Source organism: Magnolia sinica, chromosome 6 (genome assembly GCF_029962835.1).
Source record: "Magnolia sinica isolate HGM2019 chromosome 6, MsV1, whole genome shotgun sequence".
Taxonomy (NCBI): Eukaryota; Viridiplantae; Streptophyta; class Magnoliopsida; order Magnoliales; family Magnoliaceae; genus Magnolia; species Magnolia sinica.
Window position 1 is genome coordinate 1,288,802 of NC_080578.1, and position 15,127 is coordinate 1,303,928.

At 41.2% G+C, this 15,127-nt stretch overlaps 2 protein-coding genes across 3 annotated transcripts; one reads left to right on the forward strand and one right to left on the reverse strand.

Annotated features, from left to right (window-relative positions):
- Positions 1-215: 215 nt before the first annotated feature.
- Positions 216-11,492, forward strand: LOC131247889 (phytochrome-interacting ankyrin-repeat protein 2-like). Of its 2 annotated transcripts, XM_058247827.1 has the most exons (4): positions 216-355; positions 493-890; positions 9,858-10,029; positions 11,076-11,492. In XM_058247827.1, exons 2-4 carry the CDS (start codon positions 759-761, stop codon positions 11,282-11,284), a joined length of 513 nt encoding a protein of 170 aa, XP_058103810.1. In that variant the 5' UTR covers positions 216-355; positions 493-758; the 3' UTR covers positions 11,285-11,492. The 2 variants fall into 2 exon arrangements, with proteins under 2 accessions (XP_058103810.1, XP_058103809.1); XM_058247826.1 differs by having other exon boundaries at positions 231-890.
- Positions 11,493-12,264: 772 nt separating this feature from the next.
- Positions 12,265-13,809, reverse strand: LOC131247888 (F-box/kelch-repeat protein SKIP25-like). The gene has a single exon (XM_058247825.1). It carries the CDS (start codon positions 13,542-13,544, stop codon positions 12,411-12,413), a length of 1,134 nt encoding a protein of 377 aa, XP_058103808.1. The 5' UTR covers positions 13,545-13,809; the 3' UTR covers positions 12,265-12,410.
- Positions 13,810-15,127: the final 1,318 nt, after the last annotated feature.

Below are 15,127 nucleotides of genomic sequence, written 5' to 3' on the forward strand. Positions count from 1 at the left end.
TCTGTAAAAACGGATGGACCGCGTGGATGTAAGTAAAATACATCAAGATAGGCCTCACAGTCCATCCCGCCGCGCCCTGTGAAATCTAGCACTGCCGCACGATGCCGGTCTTCGCAAGCACATAACTCCCTCACGTGATAGCCCACCTCTTTGGCTTAAGCACGTGACCGAACCGTTTGCGGTTTTGCTTGCTTAGGGCTACCTCCCTATAAATATTCGGAATTCCTTATCCAGCCCCTTCGAACGGCAAAAGCAAGGCGTTTTCCATCAATCTAGGGTTTTGTTATCTCTCATCTCCATCCTCATGTTCCCGCCAAAGTCCTTTCGAATTCTCATCGGAAATCCGTTTGTGGAGGTACGTTTCATCTGAATTTCTCCCTTTTCACCCACGTCGATTTTCTGTATTGTCTGGTGTTCGGGTCTTCAATTATGATAATCTCTCCGTCACTGCTCTGGTTTTCCTCGATCGTTTTCCCGTTCTCTTCCTTCCAGAATCTCCGTGTCTTGGGCCCTGGTTTGAATCCTTTCGCACCCTACGGCATGGCTAACCATTCCTTCATCTCTCCGTAACTCTCTGATCTTTGAAAGCTCTGGAAATATGTAAAATCTCGAATCAGATCTCCTGATTTCATCTTATTTGGAGAGCATTAGGGTATCTTCCGTATATCTTTCTGTCTTTCAAGGGCTGTGATTCTTCCGACGTAAAGAAAGCTGTCATTGGCCTCTTGGGGTTATTTATTTTGTGAATTGGATAAGGTATGCCGCAAGAACAGGTGGTGCCGCTTCGGCGGCAGCTGTCGAGCAGGCGGTCATTTAGGTGTTCTGGCGACACAGATGACAGAGGCTGGACTCTGCTTCATATTGGTGCTCGGAAAGGCAATCTGAAGGAGGTCTGTTTCTTCTTTATATGACTTTTGTTTTAAAGATTGCATTATTGCCTAGTATCGACGCTTAAAAAACTTTAACTGAGTCTTGACTGGATTTTGTGATGATTAGGGGTTCAGTTCTCTGTTGCTTGTTGACGTGGCTTTCTTGATAAAGGCCATTCCGTAGTTTATTGTGGAACTTGACTGAGTTTATTTCTTTTCCCCCCCTTATTTTGTGGAATACAGTTGTGGAATGGAATTCTTTTATTGATTGTAGTTTGTTGAATTTGAGGATATTGGATTGGAGAAGTGAAAGAGGCTATGATTTTTGGGGTTTTGTGCCTCCAATCTAACTAAGCTCCAGAGCTATTAGCGCATCTTATTACTTTTATCGTATGTTCCCTTTCTTCACACTCTTGAATTGTGATGTTCTGATGGTTCTTAGACTCTAGAGTGGAGGCTGTACTTCAGATTAAAATTCCATTCTGTCAAATTTGAGGGTTTTTTAATCTCTCAATCTTCTTCTTCTTCTTCTTTTATTATTATTATTATTATTATTATTATTATTATTATTATAGAGTGGAGCATAGGTTACATTTGTTTGTTTCAAGATTTAGTTATCATTAATAAAGAAAAAGTTATACAGGCAATGATTAGGCACATTCCTAGTGTGGTCCCCTCGAGGCATTTCCATTTGGACTTACTTTGTGCATGTTCTTTATCTGTTGCACTTCTCTTGTCTAAAACCAACAATATCACAGGTGATGATCCTCTAGAATCAGTGTGGTGTCTGATTAGTAAGTGCTACTCTACAGTGGGATATCATGCATGTAGTCTCAGATCACATCAGGTGTACAACCTATGTCCAAATCTCTATGTTTCAATCAAAACTTTACCCTAGGCCCTAGAGGATTCTAAACCTAGTTCTGATGCCGAGCCGTAACAGCCCAAAATCCAACACTCGAGTACGATGACCCCGGCCCCGTGTTCTAGGGTACGAGATGAATATAATACAAGTCTTATACAATCACACTCCACAATCTCATACAATCCATCACAAAATACCAAGAATAAAACATAAACTCCAAAATCAAACCATCGTTCACTGAAATAATGTAGTATCTATGTCTCATGAATAAATCATCACTCGACAAATCAACTACTCTATTCTAAATCTATTGTTTAATAATCCATCTACTAATGTATATGACAATGAATCTCAAATAAAACTTCAAAAGGAAACTAAAATACTAATAGAAAGAAATCTAGTATTCTTCTCTTAGCATGCTATCATCCATATCCAAATCTGAAACTGAACACCTGAAAGGGTAAGCTGCAAAACTTAGTGAGGAAGTCTCTCATAGTTTCCCAAAAATAACCACGATTAAAAAACCAAATAAAACATGATATTTAGAAACAAGAGTATTCGCAATCAAAAACTTGAATTTAAAAGACTAGGTAAAACATGTTTTCTAATATAGTAGAAACATGAATGCAACAAGATATGCAAGAATGAATAGTTAACCATTAGAAACACCAGGGCCAATTTACTACAGTTGGCCAACACTCGGCCTCTAGTGGTCTTTTGTAGTCTTGCAAGCTCACCCACTTGGACCAAGTTGAGGGACTGGTACCAAGATGGTCATACAGTTTACTAAATATTCTCTAGTGTAAATGCTGCAACATCAACAACATGCTAACTTCACCCGGACCAAGTGTAGGTTCCAAGATGTACCAAATGGTGTATAAGGTCTTTCAACCTAAGGTTAGCACAACCCCACTTATTTATGCTTTCGGGGAATCTCAACCCATGGGACATCAATCACTCAACTATTTTCTTTACCAGTGTTGTAGAATACACGATGCATGACTTTCTTTTCAAATCCACATCTCAAATTTATATAAGACATTCGAAAAATATTTTATGAACATGCAAACCTTTATAAAGTATTCATATTCAATCATACTTAAAATAAACTTTCCAAAAACAATCTCATATGTGCTTTCTATATAACACACTTGTACCAAGGTGTCCTGTATCCGTTATGATACGGCCATATCGGCCTATATGTAACGGTAACGGCCGACACCGTTACGTGATACGGGGTCGAAACGGGCACCCCCCCAATTTTGTGACCGTAACGGCCGTTACGGGGGCCTAAAGAAAATAAGAAAAAAAAGAAGCATACTTTTCTTTTTTCTTTTTCTTTTCTTCTGCTCCTTCTTCTCCTTCTTCTTCTCGCCTTGTTGCGGTTGCGGCCCTCCTCTTCCTTCTTCTTCTTCTTTTTCTTCTCTCTCTCTCTCTCTCTCTCTCTCTCTCTCTCTCTTCTTTCCCTCTTTTTATTTTCGGTTTCCCTCTCTCCTGTCTTTTTCATCTGAAATCGGAAGTCGATCGACTGGTGTACCACACACCAACTATAGCTATATAGCTACTGTAGGTACGTGTCATGCTAAAACGAGCACTGACACTCCTCGAGCTCTAAGTTGTACGAACGGTTCAAAGGAGATCAAAGTTACATGGGCTCCACAGTGATGTATTTGTTATATCTACACCGTTCATCTATTTTTAGATATTATTTTAGAGCATTACCCAAAAAATGAATCATATCCAAAGATCTTCTGGCCCACACCAAAAATAGCAGCGGAGATAATGATTTTCACCGTTAAACAATTCGTAGGCCCACCATAACATTTATTTTCCATCCAATTTGTTCATAAGCTCAACAAGACTTGAATGAAGAGGAAAAACAAATTTCATATTGATCCAAAACTTCTGTGATCCCAAAAAAGGTTTCAATGGTAGACGTTCAATCCCCCACTGCTTTTTGCAGTGTGGTCCACTTGATAATTAGATCTGTATTATTTTTAGTGTCAAGCCTTAAGACGAGCTCGTCAAATGAATGGATGGTTTAGATATGACACATACCTCATGATCAGACCCACAGGACTTACTGACGTCAATATATGTATGTCATTGAGGTACACCACCTAATCGGCTTTCAAAGAAATGTGCGTGGGACGCTTTTGTACATGTGCCGCGTGGCCCCACCATGATGTATATATTTTATCCATGCTGTCCATCCATTTTGCCACATCATTTTAGGTCATGATCCAAAAAATTAGTAAGATCCAAATCTCAGGTGGACCACACCATAGGAAATAGTGGTTATAGAATGCTCACCATTAAAAATTTCTTAGGGTCCACTGTAATGTTTACTTTTCATCTAACCTGTTAATTGGGTCACATTGATGTGGATGAAGGGAAAACACACATGTCAGCTTGATTTAAAACTTTTGTAGCCCCCAGTAAATTTTTAATGGTGGACATTTAATTATTATTGTTTCTTATGGTGCAGTCCACTTGAGCTTTCGATCTGCCTCATTTTTGGGCTCATGCCCTAAAATTATTTAGCAAAATGGATGGACGGTGTGGATATAACACATTCATCACGGGTGGGGCCTAAAAAACTTTGACACTCGTATGCTACACTTCACAATTTGGGTCCCGCCTAATTTGGGCCCTTAAAAAATTGTACACGAGACATGTATTAACTTAAAATTTACCAATTAAATTATGGACTGCAATTGCTAATTCACAATGCCAAAATCAAATTGTTTGAATAGTTTTAATTATTTATTTGTGGACGCTTATTTTTTAAAATAGGGCCTTTTAATTTTTTTTCATGATTCACTATCCAATAAATGTCCACCAATTCATAAGTGGGATAATGCTAATAAATTGCATGAATTTGAGGCTAATTTGGGGCATGGATTGGTCCTCCAAGTCAGCCCCATATTGGCAATGCCATCTACCTGAATTTAATTTCATTTTTTTAAAGAACTAGTGGGAGAAATGATATCAAATTGTTAAGTATATAAATTAGATATTTATAAAATTAAATATATGAATTTTGTAGTCAAATTCAAGTTATCTGGTTCATAAATTCATCAGACAGTCCGATACAACTTCTCACCAAAGAGTGGACCGTTACACCACCATAAACATGTTCCAATATATAAATGAATGCATATTTGGAATGCTTAGAATATTCTGGATTTAATCCATATTTTTTCATATTTTTTTGGCAAAAAAAATAAATTGCACCATTATGGGCCGTTACGCCCCCGTATCGCCGTTATACCACCGTATCCGTATCAGCATCGGAGGACACCGTTACGCCAACCGATACCAATACAGGCTACCTTGACTTGTACATAAAACACATGCTCCTAGAATTTCCACCAATAAAATAATCTTTTAAATAAATAAAACAAATCTGAAATTTTAAGAAATTTACATAAACGTCCTAAAAAAAATTAGAATTCAAAGCCATAGTGTAGAAATTTGAATGTAGAACAACAGTGTAGGATTTTGGGTCATCTTTAATGCAAAACTTGAAATTTCTATGCAAATTAATTCTTGACCTAATTGAGATTATAAAACAATTATTAAAATCCTGAATTTTAGAAAATTATGCAAATCCATGGTTTGATACAAAACTAGTACCGAAATTCCAATTTAAGCATATGAAAGCATTGATTTTCTACAATACTTGTTCGATGGTTCCAAAATTTGGGGAATTCATGGAAAACTTTAATTCCAACATTAATTTTTAAAAAAATGGAATTTAAGAAAAATAATTAAGAAGATTAAACTAGAAGAAAAATTAGAGAGACATATAATAGAGATAGTTTTTGCATCACATAAGAGCATAGTTTTGGAAAACTAGAAAAATACTAAAGAGAATTTTTAAAACCATGTAAGAAACCACTAAACTTTGATCTAGATGAGCCTAATAATGAAGAAAATCCCTTTACTTTCTTTGGTTGAGGCCTCCTTTGGTGTTGCTTATAGCAAGTGCAAAATACATTCTCAAGAAACTATTCTCTGAAATGGTTTATTGGGAATCACTTGTGTGAAAAACTGCATGTTTGGTAAACACATGAGAAAACAACTTTTTGCATTAAGGTGTGCATGGTACACATCCCATCCTACTTCCTGTAGCGTGGTCCACTATAGTTTCAGAGTGGCCTGATTTTTGGACTCACGTCCTAACATGAGTTGTCTCAATGATGGATGGAATGGATGTGTCAAACACTTTATTCTGGGCCCCCCACAGTTGTTGCATGGATTTCCTCCATCACTGCCTCTTTTTTGGTATAGCTAACCAAAAAAATAGTAAAAGAGAAAACTTTGATACTGACAGAGTGAGATGGATGTTACACAGGCACTTATAAATTACTTAAAAGTTAAAAACTCGCACACCTAGCATACAAGTGATTCAACTTAAACCGTCCAAATGATGGGTTTCAGTTCAGATGTTTAACCAAAAATCAAGATTATTTGATTATCTAACTATAGGATTTGTGGATACTGACTGGACGATTAAAAATAAAATAAAAAACACAAAGGTCCTGTTTCAACAAACAAGTGTCCACAATTGGCAGTTCAGATTGTTCAAGCATTATGTTTTTGGGAATGGCACTTGGCTACAGTGGGTTACACAATTGGCAGTTCAGATTGTTCAAGCATTATGTTGGACCTGGTGTGGGTGGTATGTTCAGGTTGCCCCGACCCATTGGCAGGCGTACCTCAGAGGTTATTTTTAATCAGAATCTGGTTACATCGACAATTTAGATGTTGACCTTTATTGCCCCACTTATCAACTGCTCAATTCTCAAGGAGACAATACATCTTATCTATGCAAGTGACAATAATCTGTACAACTTATGTATATATGGGTATGATGGCACCTTGTGCTAGAACCCCCAACTAGACTTTGTGACTGATAGGTGTCTGTACTGTAGTCAAAAAGTGAAAATTACTTTGGCTAGGTCATTGGCTCTCTAGTTGACTGTAAAGCCTGATGGTTAAATTGAGGGTTCCTTACTGATGTGGGTTCTGAGAAGATGGGCTTAGGGGTCTCAATGAGTGCTTAGTTTGATTAGAGGTAGGCAAGTCAACTACTTTGGGGATGCTTTTAAATTATTTTTTTCAGGTGCTTTCTTTCTTATTTAACCTCACTATTGAGGGCAATCTAAAATGACTTTCGGACTATTATAGCTTGTGGCGTACTTCTGTACATTGAGATAGGTAATGAGTGCAGGATCTTCTCCTGTACCATGCATTTACTTTTTTGGCCATTCTCACTTGAATTTCACCAGGCATATGTTTTTTTTTTTTCTAAACCCCCCCTCAAATGGTTCATTTTTTACTAGTGTATGATAACCGTTTACATTTCTCATTTCCATAATCAAGTTGTTTTCATTTATTTATTTATTTTAATGAGCAAGTTGTTTGCTGGCTAGAGTTTTTAGGCTTTATAACTGGGTATTGTTTTTAGGCTCTATAACTGAGTATTCTTTGTCATGATAGTTCAACCCTGCCCTCGTTTGCTATTAGGGTGGCAACTGGGTGGGGCTGGCCTGTACCAGCTTGACAGCTGTCCCAGTCCTGTAGTCCAGCCTGCCTTGGGCTGAACCCACAGGCTGACAGGTTAGGCGTGAGTTTTCAGGTGTGATAACTAGTTAGGTTAATATGATTCCACAATCCACACACACACAAAAACATATAGGTCCAGTTCGTGTATTCTTTTGAGCCCAAATTTCAACCCGGCCTGGCCCAACCAATTTAATATTATTAGGCTAAGTATTATCCTACTTGGCCTGGCTTGGCCCAATAGCTGGGACAATGCCAGGACCATTGATAGTGATAATGATAATGCCTCACAAGCTAGGCCTGAGTGTTTTTTTGGGGAAAGGTAACTCTATCAGGGATTGAACCATGGATCACTCTCATACACTCTCTACCAGCTCATATAATGAGCAGGAGACTAGGCCTGAGTTTTCAGGCACAATAACGGAGTATTCTTCATCCTAATAGTTCAGTTTGGCCTTGATTGCTATTTGGGTGGCGAGTGGGCGGGGTTGGCCTGTACCCAGCCCGACGTATGTCCAGCTGCACCCATCTTGAAGTACTTCCTGCTTTGGGCTGTGCCTACACGCCCCCAGGATTGGCCTTAGTTTTCAGGCCTGATAACTAATTATGTTTGGCTTGAGTGTTCCTTTAGGTCCAATGTTTGAGCCCGGTCTGGACCAACCAATTTAATATTGCTAGCTAGGCCAAGCCTTGTCCTACTAGGCCTGGTTTTGCCCAAGTCCTGTCCCCTATCTCACGGGCTGGGCGGGCTTTGGACTAAGGCTCTTAGCTTCGCAACCCTATTTTGGCCTAATTTTCAGGTCTAGAGCTGTACGCTAACTGAGCTAGCTCGGTTAACTCCCTTGGATCGTCTTGGACCCTTGGATCGTCTTGGATAAGCTCGACTCGAAAGCTAGGTTGGGCCGAGCTGATTTTTTGAGCTCGGAAGAATTTCGAGCCGAGCTCGAATCGGCTCGAATTATAACTTAATAATATAATATTATATATATAACTTAAATAATATATTATATTTTATATTATATATAATATTTAAAATAGAGCCCGCCCATATAAAAACTAAAAAGAAAACTCGAACTAGGCTCTAAACCTCCAGCTCGAACTTGGCTCAAGCTGCTGACCAAACCAAGCCGAGCTGGCCAGTCGGGCTCGAGGACTAAGCCGAGCCGAACTCGAGCTAGGGTAGGCTGCTGGCTCAACCGAGCCGAGCTGTGCCAAGCTTGACTCAGTTTGGCTCGTGTCCAGCTCTATTCAGGCCTGATAACTAATTATGTTTGGCTTGAGTATTCCTTTAGGCTCAATGCTTCAGCTGAGTCTGGACCTACCAATTTGATATTGCTAGCTAGGCTGAGTTTTGTCTTACTAGGCCTGGTTTTGCCCAAGTCATCTCCCCGAGCTTATGGGCTGGGCCGGCTTTGGACTAAGGCTCTTTGCTTTGCAACCCTATTTTCTATCCTACGGATCGTAGAAAAAAGCTCAGTCTTGCAGTCTAGTGGCATCTATATTGAGGACAAATGACAACCAAACCATTCTAGTAATTTAATCTCCCTTGCCTTCTATCTTGCACATTAAGGAAATTTTAAACTGACATGATTATAACACCTTGTTTGCTTATTCTTTTAGTCATTTAATTTTCTCGAACTTTATCTGAAAGAGATGGTCAATCTACCTTTACTGATTTTCTACTCCTTTAAAAGAAGACAGAAATGCTATTATGCCACACGTGAGTAATGGAGTTCCTTGTTGCATGCATCATGACGGCTCAATTGTATAGATGGTACTTGTGTGTCAAGATAGTTGATTTGGTCCTGGCCCACCTTGTGGTTGGTGGCATACTAAAATGTGACGTGATTAGCTTGTTCCTTGTGGTAGCCAACTGATCAGTGGGCTGAAGAGGGATGGTTCCCTTGAAAGAGAGCTAGGATTCTTGCCAGAGTCAAAAAAATGGTCAGAGTTGTCTAATCGCTGTAACTTTTGGTTCATAGCCTGTCCATGTAGTGCCCGACAAGACTAACAGTTCATATTTGCCATTTGTAAGATGAGGACAGCACTGCACAGAGTTTTTAGGACAGCTGTTGTAATAGCATTTGTCAGCGATTAATAGCTTGGTGGTTAAGAGTTGAAAGTTCTCTGGAACTTTTTGCCGAAACAGTTCCCTGTGTTGCCTTGTTCAGGAATTGCATTGAGTCTGGAGCCCTTTGCTGATTGTTTCCAGCATAATATTCATGTAGAACCTCAGCAAACTTCCATCACTTTCTGTTTGATTGTGATTTTAAGAGACCTCTCGTTTATTTGAATGTTTCAATCTGCCTTCTTTTTCTTCCTCTCAAGTTCTGTTGTTCCATTTGCTAAATAGTCATACTGCATTACAGAGTACTATTCTAAACCCTGCCATTGAAATATTACATTGAGATTTTCCTGACATTTTCCTTTTCTTGTCGCACATAAACATCTAAGTGCGACACACCATTAATGGTCTTTTGTTCCCTTCCATGGACTGCAAGAGGTATTTACATTTGATAATCTCCCTCTACCAAATCCGTTTTCTTTTACAGGTGAAGCGACTTTTAGATGAAGGCATGGATGTTAATGTGCCTGCATGGGGCCCCAAATCACAAGGTGTGACCCCTCTCCATCTTGCTGCTCAGGGAGGCCACCTCAAGGTCATGGATGAATTACTGGAGCGTGGTGCAAACATTGATGCAAGAACAAAGGGAGCATGTGGCTGTAAGTACCCCAATCCCCTGAAAAAGAAAATGTAGTGTATTTAATAAGATATTTTGTAGAGGGTTTGACTGCAAGTTGTAATCTTGCTTTTTATAGTCACAATCTGGTCCTGTTGCCAGGCTGTACACAAATGCGGTTGGTTAACATGTACACGCATGACAAGGCAGTGACTGAATGCACCAGTTAGATTGGACCTCCAAAGGGATTATCAAACTTGGACCTGAGCCCCCTGCCATTGGATTGTTTGCTTTTGAGTTCTTGTCATGGATGCTTGCTTGGCCTGAAAGTGTGCCAAGAATGGCTAATATATGCATGATCCTACCATGACGTTTGCTGGCTCCTCAAGCACCTTCATGCACACACATGCCAACGTGACATGTTGAACATCTGACCTATGTGTGCAAAAAAAAAAAAAAAAAAAAAAAACCTGGAACAAAAATAGGCTGGCTTGCACCAGTCCGAAAACAATGGTCGATTAGAGAAAACTTGCTTATGGGTCTACATAAAGATCCCAGTATGGCCTGCCTGATCAATCGGTGATCCGAAAGATGGGACTAGCTCATGCACAGGTTATTGTCCAACCCCATGCTGTGTGTACAGATGCGTGTGGGTCTGGCAGACAGCATATCATATATAGATTAATAATTAGGTAATTTTCCTCTATTTTTTTCCTTGGACAACAATGGACAATCTAATTTGTACCACCTTCATGCCAGCTATTCTCTGATCTGAGCCCTCTCTCTCTCTCTCTGCAAAAACTCTGAGGCCTTGTTTGTTTGCTCCTTAAAAAGGAGTTCACCTCATTTTAAGCAACAGTAATTATGTATTCAAAATTTTGAAAGGGTTAAAAATAATATTGACAACCCACCACAATTTATATAACCATATATGATACATAATTACTGTTAACTAAAACGAGAAGAAATTTTTTTTGCATGGCAACCAAACAGGGTCTTGTAAAAGTAAATCAAATTGAAATGGTGTGATATCTGGCGTAAGCTTGCTGCTGTGTGGATTAATATTCTTGAACATGTTGTCTGAAACAGGGACACCACTGCACAGTGCAGCCAAGGAGCGAAACAAGGAAGCAGTCAAATTCCTCGTTGAAAATGGGGCATTCTTGCCTCCCGATATAAATGACAGCAGGTTTAATCCACCTCTCCACTACTGCTCTGGCCTGGAATGGGCATATGAGATGAAGCGTGTTCAAGAAGGAAACCTCTCTGGCGACTGTTCCTACAGCTCCGGAAGCTAATTGATCTGTCTCACTACTTTTTTTCAACACTCCAACAAACCTTGATATCTATCTGGGAGAGGATGAACTGAATTCATACTGGGAACTTGAACACATTGTTTCAGCTTTGTTCTTATTTCTCTAAAAACGCTTATTTTCTGTTTTGTTTGTTCAAGTACAAAACAAAAGGTGTGTGATCTGAAATAAGAATCATCTTGTCTGTCCAAAAGCTTAATCTTTGCACGTGATTATGATTTGCTAGCAATACGTTGATGGGGCTCTTACACATTTTGGCCCCACACGGACATTTGTGGAAAGGCTTGTACTGGAAACTGACATGGCCACGGAATTGGAAGTCTCTGGCAAATGGCTTCCATTTTACGTCAGAACTGACAACAGACAGGCAACGGTCCACACCCAGCTGTGCGGTACGGTCTTATCCCCAACAACATGCCACTCGTGTAGGGCATCACTACTGTGAAATTGTCCCAATAGGCGTACCACACCTGTCATATGTTGAGTCAGACCGTGCGGCCCACCTGATGTGTGGAATGGCTTAATTTTTGTTAAGATGATCTTCATCGTAGAGCTGACAGTTTCCATGGGTACTAATACCCCTAGTGATAGGCACGAAAGCTGGTGTGGTACCACAAGTTGTGGTACCTTGCCTGGGATGCAGATTGCGCACTTGGTAACTCAGTAAGCTCATGTGGGGCCCACTGTGATAAGCTCATGTCTCATCCGTTTTTTCACCTCATTTTAGGGCATGAGCCCGAAATTGAAGCACATCTGGGAACGGTAGGAATTGAACGCCTACCAGTAGAAACGTCTTATGGCCACCGGAGTTTTGGATCTGGGCCTAGAAAGGTCCATTCTTTCTACCACTTAGCTTTGGATATTATTCAATTTTGGGATTCGTTGGATATTTTGGACTCATGCCCTAAATGGCTCTCCAGCGGACAAAGTAATGAAAAAAAAAAGAAGAAGAAGAAAAGTACATAGAATCCAAAAAAGAAGTCGTACTTAAAAAAGTGTAAGAATGGGAATGGAAACCTGTACACTGTTCAAAAACAGTAAAAAAAAAAAAGGTTTCCTTTGGCGCCTGTGGGTAATCGGAAAAAGAAAAGATAAGAACAAAGATGGACGGTCAGGATTCTGGACTGCTCATCCTCGGCAGCACATGGATTGCGATGACCTCTGTCATGGGTGGTGGATCAACGACCCAGATTCTCGCTGGTCTTTTGACCACATCAACAACCGCGATGCCAGCGCTCCCCGTGCAAATGGCACAGATCCTTCCCCCGCCTGCCGCTATCTGCGTTGCCCCTCTCAGATTCTTCGACTTAATCACCTCCTTCCAGCAATCCATGTCCGGATCATACTCCATCAAGACGCCGTTTTCTTCGTCGACGACGTAGATCACCTCCTCATCCATGGCTGCTGTCGGTCCGGTCCACCCGGCAAGCAGCCCTTCTGGCATCTCCTCCCACCGATCCCTCTCGACGTTGTAGACCGCGCCTTCCTTTGCAGCATTCCCCTTCACATTCACCATATAAAGCTTTCCCTTGAGTCCGACCGCATCGACCGCCTCCCGGCTGAATTTTCCGTCCTTGCGCGGCGCAACCTTCTCCCATCTCGGATTCTTAAGGTCCCAGCGCTGGGCGGATCGGGCAACGTCCGCGCTGTAATCGGCGCCGACGCCGCTGGCGACGTAGACGGCGCCGCTGACGGAGCCGGCGGCGCACCAGCGGCGCGGAGTGGGGATTGGGGGGCCGAGGCGCCACTGGTTGGAGACGGGGTGGAAGATGAAGGGATGGGAGAGGGCGGGGAGTAGACGGTGAGTGGTGGCGGCGAGGAGGATGAGGTGGCCGGAGATGGAGATGGATTGGATGGAGAGGTGGCGGGAGATAAAGGAGGGGTGGCGGAGGAGGAGGTGGGGGAGAGGGGGGTGGTTAGGAGGGGGGTTGGGGACGGGAATCCACGTGGCGGAGAGGGGATCGAAGGAGAAGAAGCCGAGAGGGGTCGAGGGTGAGGTGGAAAAGAGAAGGGCGTAGAGAGAGAGGAAAGGAGGGAAGGAAGGAGAGTAGAGGAGGCGACGCCAGGAGCGGCAAACGGAGTAGAGGAGAGGTGCTGGGACATTAGAGAGGCAGTGCTGGGCGATGTGGTCGGGCAGCCCGGGCAGCAGTGGCTGCTCTTCCTCCTGTTCCTGCCCCTGCCCGGACTGATTGCTGCTGGCCTTGCTACGCTTCGCTGCAGTGCCGATGGTGGTGCTGTTTGCCATTGCAGGGAGATTGCTCTCTCTCTCTCTCTCCCCCCTCAACCGCTCCTCATTTCCAACATCAGTCTATCTCGCATTTGGAGAAGTTGAGGAGTCTCTCTCTCCGGCTGGATTTTTATTCGAAGCGGATTACTGAAAATGGCCTCGGTGTTTCTTGGATTTACGAAAAAGGGACGGGACTATTCAAACGGATAATATTGCTTTGGAATAAAAGGATTGGCGTCTGTATTGCAACTTGCATGAGTGGGAATAGAATCGTTTGATACTCAGTGTGATGGTTGATACGCAGGCAGACATTACTCACAGATTGTCTATTTCAACAAACAAGTGTCCACCAAATTAGCGGACAGGATTGCTCAAGCAAAGATTTTGGGAATCTGCATTAGTAAGAGAGGGTTCCGTTGGGGAGCCGCATAAGCACATAAAGTGAAATAAATTACATGCAATCGTACAACTAAGTCTATGCAAGAATAATTTAAATTTTACGTTAAAAAAAAAAGAACAGTTTTGAAAAAAAAAATTACTATGACACGAAATGATTAACAATACATTATGAAAGTAAAATTTTATAAGAGATAATCTTAACTATTTAAACAAGCCTCACATTTCTTTTCACAAACTCTAGTTATAACCTTAAATCTTTAAGAACAATTTAGAGCTAATACACATTTTTCTATCATAAATACAGATTATATTTGTTACATACCGTATCACAAATATATTAGAAAATAAATTACACATTTACTCAATTTTGCACACATCTTCGATGAGACTTTTGATGCCCAAGCCTTATTATTATCAAATTGATGGCATCAAATTAACACGTATATGATTTAGACAATTGAATTTTAGTTATGGAGATTTCCTGCTTATCAAGCGCGCGCTGCCAGAGTGTAATTCTCTCAGCGGGAAAGTCGGTCGTTGGAAAGTTGCAACGGTATTTACTTTCTAGAAAAGGTGTAGGGTTGAAGTTTTTCTTTTAAACCCGGAAATGTCTTCCAATTTGCTAGTTTTTCGTAAGCATCAGAATCACATGGACCCTCCATTAGAAAGGTTATAAACTCAAATCAAATTGACTGAATGATATCACGGTTGACTTTGTATACATTAGCTGTCCACCTTGTCTGCTCTAATCTTTGCATGTAAAAAGGAGGAGCGATGCTAAGGGCATGTTGGATTGGGGATTATCACGTAGTCATAAACATGCATCGAAGTCCTACGCATATCCTTCAAAAGTTTTACATTGTTCCTATTCGTGTGGCCCATTAGAGCTTTTTTCCGGCTGATATTTTGTATATACGGTTAAATAATGATTCTCACCTGATAGACGGACTGGATTCACATATAAAACATGTTGGCCCACCAGATCTTGGGTGTTTTACGAAAAAAAGGTGTTGTAGACAAATCCGATCCGTCTCTCAGCTTTGGGATTGGCCGTGGCACGTGGGAAATAAGTGGGAAAAAGCGAGGGCAGAAACGTAAATACAGAACAGCCATTTTATAAAAGCAGCGACGTAAGGTTTTAAGTCCAGATGAAGAGTGAGACGGAAGGGAATCCCCTACAACAGTTCTACGCAGTGCGTGAA